The sequence below is a fragment of the Megalops cyprinoides genome, chromosome 3, assembly GCF_013368585.1.
Source record: "Megalops cyprinoides isolate fMegCyp1 chromosome 3, fMegCyp1.pri, whole genome shotgun sequence".
In the NCBI taxonomy this organism is placed as follows: domain Eukaryota; kingdom Metazoa; phylum Chordata; class Actinopteri; order Elopiformes; family Megalopidae; genus Megalops; species Megalops cyprinoides.
Genome location: NC_050585.1, coordinates 36,607,545 through 36,622,421, shown reverse-complemented (window position 1 = coordinate 36,622,421; position 14,877 = coordinate 36,607,545). Strand labels below are relative to the sequence as shown.

General features: G+C 49.4%; 1 protein-coding gene across 1 annotated transcript in view; it reads left to right on the top strand.

Annotated features, from left to right (window-relative positions):
- Positions 1 to 14,877, top strand: part of LOC118774513 (protocadherin-16-like) — a 94,094-nt gene that overhangs the window by 73,623 nt on the left and 5,594 nt on the right. The window contains exons 3-15 of the mRNA XM_036523858.1: positions 1,672 to 1,860; positions 2,890 to 3,121; positions 3,416 to 3,652; positions 4,018 to 5,067; positions 5,764 to 5,948; positions 6,103 to 6,199; positions 6,725 to 6,882; positions 8,797 to 9,646; positions 11,538 to 11,777; positions 12,688 to 12,813; positions 13,071 to 13,280; positions 13,574 to 14,440; positions 14,728 to 14,841. Coding sequence (XP_036379751.1) covers positions 1,672 to 1,860; positions 2,890 to 3,121; positions 3,416 to 3,652; positions 4,018 to 5,067; positions 5,764 to 5,948; positions 6,103 to 6,199; positions 6,725 to 6,882; positions 8,797 to 9,646; positions 11,538 to 11,777; positions 12,688 to 12,813; positions 13,071 to 13,280; positions 13,574 to 14,440; positions 14,728 to 14,841 — 4,555 coding nt within the window. The remainder of the gene's footprint in view (positions 1 to 1,671; positions 1,861 to 2,889; positions 3,122 to 3,415; positions 3,653 to 4,017; positions 5,068 to 5,763; positions 5,949 to 6,102; positions 6,200 to 6,724; positions 6,883 to 8,796; positions 9,647 to 11,537; positions 11,778 to 12,687; positions 12,814 to 13,070; positions 13,281 to 13,573; positions 14,441 to 14,727; positions 14,842 to 14,877) is intronic.

The following is a 14,877-nucleotide window of genomic DNA, read 5'->3' as shown; positions in this document are numbered from 1 at the left end:
GAGGATCAGTAGCTAGTCCTCCTCCTTGGGGCCAGAGTCTAAAACATATATGCTCCCCTGCCATTACACTACTGTTTGAAGGGCTGTTAGATGACAAATATAATCAACAGTAAAGAGGGGGAGACCATCCTGCACTTGACCTCAACTTGTCCATAAATGCATGCCTACTGTCCCCCCCTGCAGTCAAGGAAGACATACCTTCCTCCATCTTCCCTATACCCGTGTCTCCATCACAGGTTCCATAGTGGCTCATTCCTCTTCTGAGTTATCCTGTCCGCCTGCTTTCAGAGAAGATCCCTGTGCCACAAGTTATTTTCCGGAGTCTGTTGTAATGGTGGAACTATTCTGCTGTGTGCAGACGCTGCTCTCTGGTCCCTCGGTCCACTCCACCTTGGTTCCTTCTGTGCTTATTGTGCTGCCAGCAGGTCCACCCATCTGTCCTTCACACAAGCGGAGGTGCCCGCTTGGCATGGTTCTCCTCAGTGTCTTCCCTTTGCCATCTGGAGGAAAAAGCCATGGGGAACCTGGTCACTGCTTTGTAGCCTTGTGCTGCTCTTTTGAAATGGCTGATATTAATAATGGATAATCATTCTTGTCTTTTTTAAACATCTGGTCAACATTGATCCCGCTGATGTGTAATAATGATGTATTAATCCATTTACCTTTGTGATCACTAGTGCATGAGAGAGTTTTGCGCCTGTTAAATGCATATAGACTGGAGTGATGTGACAGGACTACTAAATAGCAGATGTAATCCCATAGCAGACTAACACGGTTTTTGCAATAGTAACTCAATGTGTCCCATATGACAGATGACAAAGGTTTCCTGGAGTTCATTATGCTTCTTCAAATAGGGAAAGAAGAACTGGTGTTTCATTTTAATCAAGACACGAAGAGTGTCACACAACAAGCACTTGCAAGCAGTAGCCCATATCGGACCAGGAACTGGCTCTGATTGGCCTGTTGAGTTTCTCACCATCCTGGAAGCTCATACAGGGATTGAATAGGTCATGTAAGATGGCTACTGTATGCTGGCTCTTCAGTGCTAGCAGTGTCACCATTTTGTGTTGATTATAAGATTGCATATCTCAGTCAGGGCTGATGCTGCATTAGAACTTCAACATCATACTCTTGTGGTGCTTCGTGTTCCACCCCAAGCCCTGTGTAAACAGGTCTCACTCCCAGCATGCACTGGGGTCCCCCCATGGCACACGGCCCAGCCTCGCACGAGTGCAGGATGTGCTCTGTGAAAGACATCCAGCCCCGTCGCCCTTCCTCCTCCGGTGCTTCCACCTGCCAAAAACAGGCCAGATGGGCTCACATGCTGGCACGGATAGATGGAGGAAAAAGCGCGTTTCAAATGCAGGCCACACTGGCCGCCCGCGTGTGCTGAGAGCGCGTAACCAGAGCTGCCGAGGAGTCATCGATGTCAGTGAACAGGCAGGGAGCAGCGTGTTTGTTTGCTTAAAGGGGACCTCCTCTCATTTTCCCAGAGCTCTGTGTCCTGTCAGATTGGATTTTGCATGTCAACAATTTGTTTTGACATTTAACCTGCGTTTTACATTTTCTTTCTATGTAGGCTGTATATTTGTCTATCAAGACACTGTTATGCGTGGGTGAGAGCGTCAGGATGACAGCTCCAACATTTTCTGTCTCTTCTCTGTTTTGCAGGTGGTGGCAACCGATGCGGACGGGGGCTCGTTTGGTTCCATCTCATACTCCCTTGGGTCGGGGGTTGGCACCGTGACTCCTGCTCAGTTTACCATCAGCAAGGAGACGGGTCAGATCTGCACCAGCGCGCCTCTGGACCGGGACCAGGGACCTGCCAGCTATGACTTCACCGTCACAGCGGTGGACGGGGTGAGCCGGGGACGCATCTCTCCACGTCGTAACCAATCAGCAGCAGAGCGCACCGCATGGGAGATTAAAAATGCCGGCCTTTTTATGAGTATTGGTGCCATTCTTATAGAAGGTGCTGGCATGAATGGTGCTGTAAAGCAGTCAACAGCCAATGACAAGTTTTTCATTAAACGGATCAAATAAAATAGCCAAATGGGGCTCCCCGGCTGGCCCCTCAGATAGGGTAGTGAAATAACAGTTAAATATAGAGGGTAAAGATGATTGCAAATGGCAGCAATCATGTTAAAGCAATCAGAGGGGGAACTGCCTTTAAAGACTGCCAGGCAGTAATATATGATACATCAGAGCACTGGGCCCCTCACCCCCCTTTCCCCCTTTTTTTAACTCACCGCCCTGAGAGTCATTGGTATCTGTCCAAATGAAAAGTCAATGAAGCTAACAGCCCCAGGAGGGGGTTGTCAAACCCCTCCTCAGTGGCTGCCTTACTCCCCTAACAGATTGCCCCTTTGCCGTTCCTCTGGGAATATCTAATCCATATACCTTCGAAGCTGCCCACTCAGAGAGGTTTTGCATTGACCACATAAGCGTCACACTTTTGACAGGCAGTACCGGTGGTTCAGTCAAATCAATCATTAATGGTGTTGTAAACTTAGTTTATGCACTTCAGTTATTAATGGTGTCATGAACCCTGCTTTCATCTCCTGCATAATAAAAGCAAACCTTTTAAATGTTTCATTTATGCAAGTTCTCAATGCATCCATACAATGTATGCAATATCTCTACCCCTCTCTGTCTCTCTCTGTTAATATTATTTATTTGGTATATGATTGTCCCATCCAGAATGACTTACATAGCATGCGCAAGAGCGGGTTCATCTTTTTAATATTTACTTTATATATTTATAAATGCATATGTGTCAAAGCTAATGTCTCTACACCTGAAGAGACTTGTTGAAAGTGAAATTGATCTTGGGGTGAAAAGGTTAAAAAAAACAAATAAGCGAGACGTACTGTGGTGCTGTCCTTCCAGGGTGGCCTTAATTCAGTGGCCCATGTGTCAGTGCACCTGCTGGACATCAACGACAACAGGCCCACCTTCTACCCAGTGCACTACGCCGTCAGCCTGAGCACACAGAGCGCGCCTGGGACCTCCGTTGCCCGGGTGACGGCCTACGACCCCGACGCAGGGGAGAACGGGAGGGTGACGTACCGCACCGTCCCGGGGGGCAGCTCCTCCTACTTCACCCTAAACAAGGACACAGGTGCGTCTGGCTATTTTCATCTGCAAATATCAGCCTGTAATGCAGTCTGCACTGTAAACCCTGTGAAATTGACTGGCAATTTAAAGGTGTATGTCATCTGATTATTTTAATTTGTGTCATGTAGAATGTCTGCATTGTAGGTTTCCCTCTGTATCTGCACAGTACTTTCATGTTAACGGTCACGTTAAAGTACTGTATATGTTGGAAAGCATTGTTAGTACTGATTTGAAAGCTTGTGACTTTAAACTGGGTTTTCCCACGTACAAAGTTTTATGGTAACCTGTCTTTCTCCAGGCGTCATCTCTTTGTCCCGCTCGCTCCACGGGAAGGCCAACTCGGTCATCCCCATGGTGATCACGGCCCAGGACGGCGGTGGGCTTACAGCCCCGGTCAATGCCCGTGTCAACATCAGCGTGGTTGCTGGCTCAGTGGCGCCCCCAGTCTTTGAGCAGGCGCAGTACTTCTTCACTGTCTCCGAGGATGTGCTGCGAGGCACAGAGGTGGGCGTGGTGAGGGCGAACAGCCGGAGCGGTGAGTGTGCCAGTCCGTGACCCCCCTGATTCAGCATACAGGGTCACGCCCTGTGACCTCCCTGCACTCATGCATACTCTATTGATCTGAGGCAGGCCTGCTGTTGCTCACTCTGTGTCAGAAAGCTTTATGTGTGCACTTGATGTGCTTGTACAGATAGGCATCCAGCGATTGTAAGAAATGTCAGAAATAAGATCAGTCAAGAATTCCTTTTAAGCCTGTTTGTTTTTTATTATGGGCTGTGAAATTGTTACAGTTTGCTGAACTGAAGAGTTGCTGATGTGCAGTCTGTTGGAGTTGGGAGAGTTTGTTCTTTGGCCGAGCAGTGGAGTGAAGTGCCCCTTTCTGAACTTGTCTCTCCTCAGGGGCCTCCAAGGATGTCTCCTACACCATCTCCTCAGGGGATCCAGACGGCTACTTCACCGTGGACGCGGAGACGGGCGCGTTACGGACCAGTCTGCCGCTGGACCACGAGGCGCGGCCCTCCCTGGACCTGGAGGTGCAGGCCCGCAGCGGCTCCCCCCCGGCTTACGGGCAGACGCGCGTGCGCGTCACCATCGCTGACGTCAACGACAACGCACCCACCTTCCTGCCCTCGTCGTCCGAGTCCCTGTTGCTGCCCGAGGCCACCAAGATGGGCACGGTAGTGTACCGGGTGCGGGCCGAGGACCGCGACTCCGGGCCCAACGGCCAGCTCAGCTTCGACCTGGCGTCCGCCGGCGGGCAGCGCACCTTCGGCGTGGACCGCAGCAGCGGGGAGATCCGGCTGATCGGCAGCCTGTCGTACGAGACCATGCCCCGCTATGACCTGCAGGTGACTGCCAAGGACAGTGGTGCACCTCAGCTGAGCGCCACCTTCACGCTGGTGGTGCACGTGCAGGCTGAGAATGACCAGGGTCCCATGTTCGACACGCTTACCTACCGAGTCGAGCTAAAGGAGGGAACACCCCTCAGCACCCACTTCCTTCAAGTGCGTGCCCTGAACAGGGACGCGGCCGGGGCGGGCGGGACGGCCGGAGGCTCCTCCCCTTCCTCCGGCACGCTGGCGTACCACCTGCGGCCGGACGGGGACGCGGCCGGGTTTGGCATCGTCCCCGACAGTGGGTGGCTGTTTGTGAAGAGCGCCCTGGACAGGGAGGCCAAGGACATGTACCTGCTGACGGTGCTGGCCACTTCCGGCAGTGGGCAGCTGAAGAAAACGGGAAGTGCCACAGTGCGGGTATCTGTGACGGACGAGAACGACAACGCCCCCCGTCTCACGCAGGAGCGGGTCTTCCTGGCCGTTCAGGAGGGCCTGCCTCCGGGGACCGGTTTTGGGAGGGTGTCGGCCACCGACCGGGACGCTGGCCTCAACAGCCGTCTCACTTACCGCCTCCTGCACACGGACCGCAACTTCCAGATCAACTCCCAGACTGGTAAGCAGAGTGTTTCACCCACATTAAATGCTCTTATTGTCATTTAGCAGACACACTTATCTAGAGCAATTTATATACAGTAAGTTTCAATTTTATCAATTTATACAGCTGGATATTTAGTGAGGCAATTGTGGGTTAAGTACCTTGCCCAAGAGTACAGCAGCAGAGCCCTAATAGGGAATGGAATTTGTAACCTTTCAGTTACGAGTCCTGCTCCTTAACCGTTATGCTACACTGCTGTCCCCAACAGTTTTTAATGTGCGTAAACAGTGTGTTTTACCCACGTTAACAGCTCTCAGAGGGGGTCATCACTCCATTACCAAAGCCCATTAATGTGTGCAGTAAAAGAATGCCAGTGTTGGTACATCACGGAAATAGATTGGTCTGGTTGCAGCAGTGTGATACCTTGCACCTGGCCTTAGTTTATCGCTGGGGATGGAGCAGCTCCACCCACCTGCAATCTGATTAGGTCCTGGCTCAGATCAGAGAGATTCCTGTCTCACCAGCTGGGGGCTGTGCCATCTGTTGGATCAAAGCCCGCTGCCCGCAGCATGAATATTCTCTGCCTAAGGTGCTGTAGTGCAGTGAGCCCTCTCTGAATATCTTTTCCCTCTTCTCACTCTTTCTCTCTATTTCTTGCGCCCGCCTTTCTCTCTCTCACCTTTTTACCTGACTCTCTGTCTCTCTCGCCCCCAGGGGAGATCAGCACCAAGACTGAACTGGACCGTGAGCACCAGTCCAGTTACCAGCTGGTGGTGGTAGTCCAGGATGGAGGCACGCCCCCGCGGAGTGCCACAGGCACTGCCCATATCACCGTGCTGGACAAGAACGACAATACCCCCTCCTTTACCCACACTCCGGGGAGGGAGCTACTCATGCAGGTAGGGGGGAGGCATGCCGCTAGCTCACTGAGACTCGGGCCTTGGCTGAAATATGCAGTGGGAGATTCTCGGACTGATGCCAGAGAACTGCTGCTGTGGTTTTGACCTTTATCTTCCATAGTGACTGACCACATCCCCCTGTTCCTCTCCACAGGTGATGGAAGGGCAGCCCTCTGGCTCTCTGTTGGGGACAGTGCAGGCCAAAGACCCTGACGAGGGGGAGAACGGCACCGTCCACTACTCCCTGTCAGGTGAGGAGATGACTGGGGCCTCAGACGGGAGTCACACAGAGATCTGTCATGCTACATTTATAGGGCAAACAGACTACAGGGGACTTCTGCTAAACCCTCTCGGATTATGTAGGCATTCATTTATGTGGTTAATATTTCTTGGGATCAATTTCTTACTGAATTCTGCATTCTGCAAGCATAATGCTTATACAACGGTGTTGGCAACAGTGCCCCTTTTCCTTTATCTGTCCTCATGGACCTTACATCCCTACACCCCAACCCTTCTAAGCCCCATAATAACATGACTACAGTGGAGTGTTCACTAATCATAGTCATTAAGTTGTTTCTTTGAGAGCCTTATCACTTTTTATGAGTTCAGTTATCTCCGAACATAGTATTTTAGCCCTCTTAATCCTAGTTGTATCTTAATCTGTCATAACCATGACCTGAAAATATATTAGCCTCTGTTTATCCATATAATTTAATAGGGGGGGGGGGGTGCTGTGGCAGAAAGTTAATTATTTGATGGACCCTTTTCTCCTGTAGGCCCCAGGGCAGAGCGATTCTCCCTCAATCCCAACACTGGAGAGCTGCGCACCTCCTCTCCGCTGAGCCAGACAGAGAGAGCAGAGTACAGCTTCACGGTCATGGCCTCTGACCGGGGCCTGCCCCCTCAGAGCTCCACCTGCAGCCTCCGCATACAGGTGAGACACTGTCTCCGTTAAAACCCCTTACACACCTTCACACTTCTCATATAGGTGAGATACTGTCCTTGTTAACATCAAACACACATTCACGTTGCTTATACAGGTAAGATACTGTCCCTATGGACCGTAAACATACCTCTATAACTGCACAGGCAGGTGAGGCCCCTGCTTGCAGAGCAAAGCTTCAGTTCCATTTTCCTTCAAACTCACCCGTTTACCATTTTCCTCACTTCCTCTGGTTTTCCAAACCTCATCGGGCTTTCACAAGCACTCATGTAGACTGTGTGAAAAATGCATTAGTACAGTCCAATGGTTGAATCCTTGCCCATAAAAACAAAAAAAAAACATCTCAAAATTCAAGCAATACTTCCCGTTTGAGAGGTGAGTTGTGCAAGACAGAGTCCAGGTGTGAACCCCAGCACACCATGGGACTGGTCTGAATTGCGCTTTTGTGTTGTGCTGGATGACGTGGGTTAAAGATTTCACCTTACGGTATCAGGAATTCAGTAAAGAATGAATTCCCTAAAAGCACTGCTGGAAGGGAGCGCTCGTCTGCAGCACGAATGCAATCCTCAGACGTGAGTGTCAGCATCTCAGATTCTCCCCCCTGTACCTTCTAAGCAACTTCACAAAAAGAAGCAAAGCTTCAATCCAAAATGGAAAAACAACATTTGAACCAAGTACTCCCAGCTGGCCTCTGATAAAGGCCAGCTGTAGGCTCCTGTGATCAAGGTCAGAGCCAGTGGCTTCAGTGTTTCAATACGGTAGCCCTCAAGACCAGGAGGCAGGGATATACTCTTGGATAAAAGATACCGTTGAAGTTCATCCAGATACCATTTTATACAGCTCAAGAGTAATACCAGGCCCAAATGGAGGCAAGGTGCCGTAAATCTTCACACGCGATTGCGGGGGAAATTCAGACCAGTTGTAATGAGCATAGTGAAACCATTTCACACCTTGTTTTTTTCTGCTCCGCTGCTCCAAAATTCCATGCAAAAACAGCCATGGTGAAAGCACTCCAAATTCTTCTCAAGTAGAAGTGCTGGGTCCCACTTACCATGGGCAGAAACATGAACAAAACGTTAACAGGAATGTAGAAAGTACTGTATTTAGCTAATTTAGTTTTCGAATTAGAGTGATTTTGATGATGCGCTGTGTTTCCCGACCTTTGAACCTTTGACCACATACTTTGTTTGAAAATGTAAATTACTTAAACTATCTGCACAGTTAAAATGTGCTGAAACAGTGTGTTACCCCATTGTCAGGTTGTATGCCACAAGGGGAGCTAACCACAGTTTTGGCTGGTCAATAAGCAGAAAGTTCTAGTATTAGCAGCATTAGATGATATAATGTAGCAAAGAAAGTAAACATTTGACTGTTGGGCGCTGTTGTTTCCTGTGATTAAAATCGGAGCCGATTAATGACCTGATCCCTATTCTTAGATGGCGGTGCACATAATTTTACTCATTTTCTGGAGTTGGTTGGTCTGATTTGACATAGTTTAGACATTTAGAGTTTTGTGTTTTGAGCAATGGGCCTTGTGGCTGAATGTAAATGTTGAAATAGTTTCTGTTTCTAATTCTGCTGGCTTTTATCCTTTACTTAATGGAGACATCTGAAGAAATGTGATTAATGCCAGCAACATGTTGTTCCAGCATGTAATAGTTGCAAAACCTTTTTGTTTGTTTTGTTTCACTGTCATATAAAAAAGGCGACAGAGAGTTATAGTCTGCTCTTGTTTTATTGAGTTTCACTGGCACAATCTATTTGGTATTGTGACAGTATTGCGCAGTAATAATGTATCATTCCATTTCTATTCCGTGAGTTCATTTTGCACTGCCTTTGTTGTATTTTGATCATGGAAATGAATTCATTTATTTTTCTCCACAAACCCTGTATCTGCATCCCTAGGTTCTTAGCTCCAGAAAGGCCCTTCCCACACCCAACTCCCTTTCAATGACCCTCAACTCTGTGGAGGGAGCCAAACCGGGTTCCATCATTGGCTCTGTTCGAACACATGACCAGCCGAAAGCGCCGGAAGAGGGTCAGGTAACCTACCTAGTGGTTGGCGGCACAGACCGTGACGGCACGTTCATGGTGGACCGCCTGACGGGGGATGTCTACCTGGCCAGGGAACTGGACTACGAGCAGGGCGCCCGTTACACCCTGCAGATCGAGGTGGATGACTTTTCCAAGGCCTATCCCAGCAGCCACCTGGTCCAGCTGGACATTGATGTGCAGGACAGCAATGACCACGCGCCCCAGTTCCCAGAAGACCCCGTCACCATTGTCATCCCTGAGGACATGGAGCCTGGCTCCTCCATCTACACCTTCCAGGCCGTGGATAGGGACGGGAGCGGGCCCAACAGCGAGGTGCGCTACTCCATCCTACACCGCTGGCCCGACCAGGCCGACCTCCTGACCCTGGACCCCACCAGCGGTGTGCTGACACTAGGGCAGGCGCTGGACCACGAGACCACCTCTGCCCTCTTCCTGGTCGTGCGGGCCACAGACTCCGCCTCCGACCCCGCTCAGCGGCGCTGGGGCTCAGTGACGGCCCGCATATTCGTGACAGACGAGAACGACAACGCGCCCGCCTTCAGCTCGCCCACGGCGGTCAGCGTGATGGAGGACCAGCCCGTGGGCTTCGTGGTCCTGTACGTCATGGCCCGCGACGCTGACGAAGGCGAGAACGGCCGCGTCTCCTACCGCATCCAGACAGGGAACACGGGGGGCAGATTCAGCCTCAACCCCAACACGGGTAGGAACGGCTCGGCTCTGTCATATTTAACAAATGCTGTGTGTGTTACACGCATGTGAGAACCACATGAAAGCACCATGAACACCAGGACACGCCAGCCTTCAGATCCCATGTATCCTTTAGTGAAGATTCTTTCAGTAATCCTGACAGCATCTAGGTCTCTGCAGCTGCAGGGTATTTGAGCAGTAGCATCAGGGCGATGGTCATTTGAGGCAGATTTCTTTTGTCAGTTGCAACATGTATTTTTCATTTAATTTTCTAGTGAATGTATCATATATCAGCAATTGATATCTCCCTCATCCAACTGGACTTGGCCAATACATACTGAAAGTAAGACTAAGATTAAAATGAAACAGCCCTAATTTTAAATGCCTGTTATAAAACACATTTGTAGTCCATTGAAGTCCATTGATTTATGAATGCTCACTGACATTCCATTAAGTTGCATTCTTTTTAATGCTGCAGCAGAAGTTTAATTGAAGTCCAGCATTGTATTTTATGAAAGATAATGGAATAATGTTGTCAAAGCACCATGGGAATAGTCTCTGTATTTGTTGTGGGAACAGGTGGCAATTACCTCAGATTAATACGGACAACAAATATATCACCACAGCTTCTGTGCAAGTGAGCTTCACCTCCTCAGTCGCTCTGAAAGTTGTAAGATATCAATAAATTATTGACAGATCAGTGAGCACTGAGCTGTTGAAAGCACAACACATGTCACCTGTCAGCTGAGAAAAATATCCCGCTGTTGTATCTACCTCAAAGGTGCACCAACTCGAGCTAAACCTGCTTTGTTGGAGTGCTGACAGCAATGTAGGAACATAGTATTGGAAACATGCAAACCCATAGCTGCTCTAGTTCCCCCCCCTCCGTCCAGATGTTATCTATGGCCCAGCTTGCAGTAGGATTTCAGAGTCAAAACTCACTGGCTAATTCTTTCCATACTGAGGGCAAAGAGGTGTGTTATCATAAAACGTAAAAAAGTAAGGACACAAAAAAAAGAAAAAAAGGACAAAAAGATGTCAAAGGGACTCAGAACAGGAACCCAAAACTCTCTGTTTGATTGTCGTGACTGAATTTAGAAAACGGGAATGTGTTCGGTACGAGCCCTAGATGCACCTTAATGAAAAGTTTGTGGGGGGTTGTCTCATTCACGGCATGGCAGCGCTGCGCGGTTGAACTGGTGTTTACTGCCTCTCTCTCTCACAGTGGAAAATCCCGTAAAGTGGGGAGCAAATAGTTGTGTTTTACAGGCTGGCTGTGTGTGGGGAAGCGCACTACCCTATTCCCCATTCTAGCACACCACGCGCCCCACTTTTTGCTCCAGTGGGAGCGTGCTAAGTTGTTTAGTTATGACAGTTAATGTCATGACGTGCGAGCTGAGGATCAATCTGTAGCAAGTCTGTATTTGTTTGTAATATTGCTAACCGAGGACCATCACAAAGTCATTAATACTGAAATAAGGAGCCATAGAAGGATATAGGCTGCCCTGAGTGTCTCATCATTATAAAAAAAGGCAAGAACGACTGTCCTGATGATGGCAACAGTTAAATTAGTCCCTCTGGCTCTATAGCTCTTCACATTACATTATGTCATTTAGCAGATGCTGTCATCCAGAGCAACTTACAAAGAGCAAGTACAAAGTGGATCTAATAAAGTTGTATGAAAGATGGTACATACGGGACACAACTGACAAAATATGAACATACGTCAGCCCCTTAAACAGTGCTGTGGCAACTAGTTCATGTACGCTTTAATAAAAATGTTACATAGGCATGCCATAAAACATGCTCATTCCAACAATAAGATGAAACGTACCATACTTACAGATGAAAGGCCTGACACTGAGCACCCATTCCTCTCTCTCCCTCCTTTTCCTCAAACCCAGGTTCCCTGTCCATCCTCAAGGCCCTAGACCGCGAGGAGCAGGGGGTCTACAACCTGACCATCGTCGCAGAAGATCACGGGACGCCCCAACATTCCACCACTCAGCTGTTGTCTGTTCAGGTGATCGACGTCAACGACGAGGCCCCATGGTTTGAGAAGAGCGAGTTCGAGGCCCAGATCATGGAGAACCAGAGCCCTGGGACAGTCGTGTTGACCGTGTCTGCATCTGATCGGGACCAAGGTGCACCATAGGTTCTGCTTTGTGTTTGGGGCTGTGTTGCTTGACCCTCTCTTTTCAGATCCTACTCACACGGTACACACCCGACAGGTACCTGCTTAAATAGCTGTCTGTCATGCACAGCTTATTCAGCCATTCAGCCATTCAGATCATTCTGACATACATGTGAACACCTTGTGTCCCGTCTTTCAGTACTCACACCACATTTCTTCAGTCTTCCCTGGACTTTATATGCATGCATCCCTTAATTTATTCACCGGCTATTGCACCAACTCTTATCTGTGGCATTTTACTTAGAAAAAACAGAATGTTACATGGTGCCTTTGAGAAGTTTGTGTTTGCTGTACTGCTAAGCACAAAACAAAACAATTGGTCTCTTAAACACCATCAAACAAAAGCATGCCACATATTCATCCTTCCTCGTTGTTGGTAAGCTGTGGTTGTTTCAAATTTGGTCAAAAGAAGGCTGCACACACCACATACCTCACAAGCACGTCATGGACAAACAGCAGTGGTTTTTAATTGTTACTGATGTAGAACTGGGGGGGGGGGGGGGGGGGGCTGGGGGGATTGCATTTTCTGTGGTTGAGTCAGGAGCCCGTAAAACAGAAAGATTATAAACTTTCTCTCCAGGAACAATTAGTGAAGTAAACAGGTGATGGAGCCAAACTATTCTTGCTTAGCACGCGATCGGGCATTCAGGCACCAGAGGGAGAGAGTGAGAGAGAGAGAAGGAGAGAGAGAGACAAGAGCCAGAGCAGAGCTTTCAATGAAGAATACGCTACAAATATTTTACTTACCTACATACCTACATGGTGACAGTTGTTCAAAGGGTTTCAAAAAATACAGATTTAAGTACAAGCAGAGCTATTCTGATGTAAGTTAGATGTGTAAATATGGTCTTTGTTTTTAGGGGCTAATGGCCAAGTGACCTATGGAGGCATTGCGGAGGATGGGTTCATCATTAATCCAGTGACAGGTGTTATTTCGACCACCAAAGCTCTGGACAGGGAGGTCCAGGACCGCTACATGTTGACAGGTAACTTCCCAGGGTCTGGTTAACATTCTATCACCAACAGAAATAGAAGCAACACTTTAGGCCCTGCCCAAAACTGCCAAGCCTGAAAGGTTTACAGCCTCATTCTGTTCATGCTGTGCTGATGGATAGCATGGATTTGGCTGCGGTTCTCTCTCTAATGCCAGCCAGTTCTTCAGTTTTAACTGTTTGTTTTTGAGTTCTGCTGAAGATGATGATTCCTCTCTGTAGTTATCGTACCTTTCTACATTTTTTAACAGTCTATGCCAAAGATGGTGGCCTCCCGCCAAACTTCTCCAAGGCCACGGTGAGGATCGAAGTTCTGGATGAGAATGACAACACCCCAACCTTTGGGAGGCTTTTCCACTCCCTGGAGGTTCCTGAGAACCTGGAGTCTGTGGAGCTTTTCACCCTGAGGGCCACTGACCAAGATTCTGGGGACAGTGGGAAAGTACAGTACAAGATTTCAGGTACAAACCTCATGGAGCTGTTTCCACCACACCATACTCTACCAGTGTACTGCATTCCCTGAACAGACATGCTGTATCCCATTTAGCCTTCTGTGTTTCCCAGGGATAGAGCTGGTTCCAGAGGCATACAGTATCCCAGGTCACAGCCTATGCTTAGCTCTGGTGTTATGTGATATTATTAATACAGTATTATGATAATACTCTGGCTGTGTTTGTGTGATGATTATATAATGTGTTATTATAACCTTTCTTGACTTCTCTCTCTGGATCCATGTGTCCTTTTACTCCAACAGCTGGCGATGTTGCTGGTGACTTCCATCTGGACAGCAGCTCAGGGGTGCTGTCCACCTCCAGGCCTCTGGACAGAGAGAGCAGGCACAGCTACACGCTTACGGTGGTGGCCCAGGACCAGGGGGCACCCCCCCTCAGCAGCACTGCTACTGTGGAGGTGTCCGTGTTGGACGTCAACGACAACAGCCCGAGGTTCGAGAGGAACAGCTACACCATAGACGTCTCGGAGGACGCCGCCGTTGGGACACTGGTGCTGGAGGTGACGGCCACGGACGAGGACGAGGGCCTGAACGGGAAGATGCTGTACTTCCTGACCAGTGAGTCTGCGGGCATGTTCGCCGTGGAACAGGAAACGGGGCGGATCACGGTAGCAGCGCCGCTCGACCGGGAGAAACGCGCCTCCTACAGCTTCCACGTGTGCGCGGTGGACTCGTCCCCCGCCAGCCCCCGCAACTCCACCGCCCAGGTGACCGTCAACGTCCTGGACGTGAACGACAATGCGCCCTTCTTCATCCAGGACCCGATGGTCATCAACGTCTCCAGCGGCAGCGTCTCCACCCACCAGGTGGTGGCCACCATGAAGGCCGAGGATAAGGACTTTGGGGCCAACGGGTCGGTCTTCTACCGCTTTGCCAGCCCCGTGCGTGGCTTCACCATCAACTCCCTGACTGGAGAGATCCAGGTGACGGAGAGCCTGCAGTCACTGACCCAGAGCCAGCGGACCCTGATTGTAGAGGCCATGGACCAGGGCAGCCCTGCCCAATCCTCCCTGGGGGTGGTGGTCATCTACATTCGGGAGCAGGATTACAAAGGCATCCGCTTCTCTCGAAACACAAGGGACGTGAGCCTCCAGGAGAACGCAGCCAAAGGTCTGTCACAAGTTCACAGATATGTCGCTTGTCCACTTCAACAGAGTGCATTTTGAACCATTAATGTAACGCTGCACGGAGGAGTGACCTGGATAAACACAAAAATCCACATTTAATTCTGTTTTATTCCATACCTCTACCACTACAGCCATCTTATATTACATTTCATGTCAACGTTAGACTGTGTATTCGCTTTGGCCTCAGTGTGTGGAACACAGCCAGATGGACAGAGGCAGCTCCCCTGACTGCAATGTATAAAACTGCATGTTTCTTGCCATCCTCCCCAGGGACAGCTGTAGTACAGGCACAGGCGCAGTATCCAGACGGCTCTCGCAGAGGCATCAGCTACAGCATATTCAGCGGCAACAGATACCAGTCCTTCAGCATCAGCTCCAGCACAGGTGAACCAGAGTGGAAAGGGTTACCTTAACTAGCCA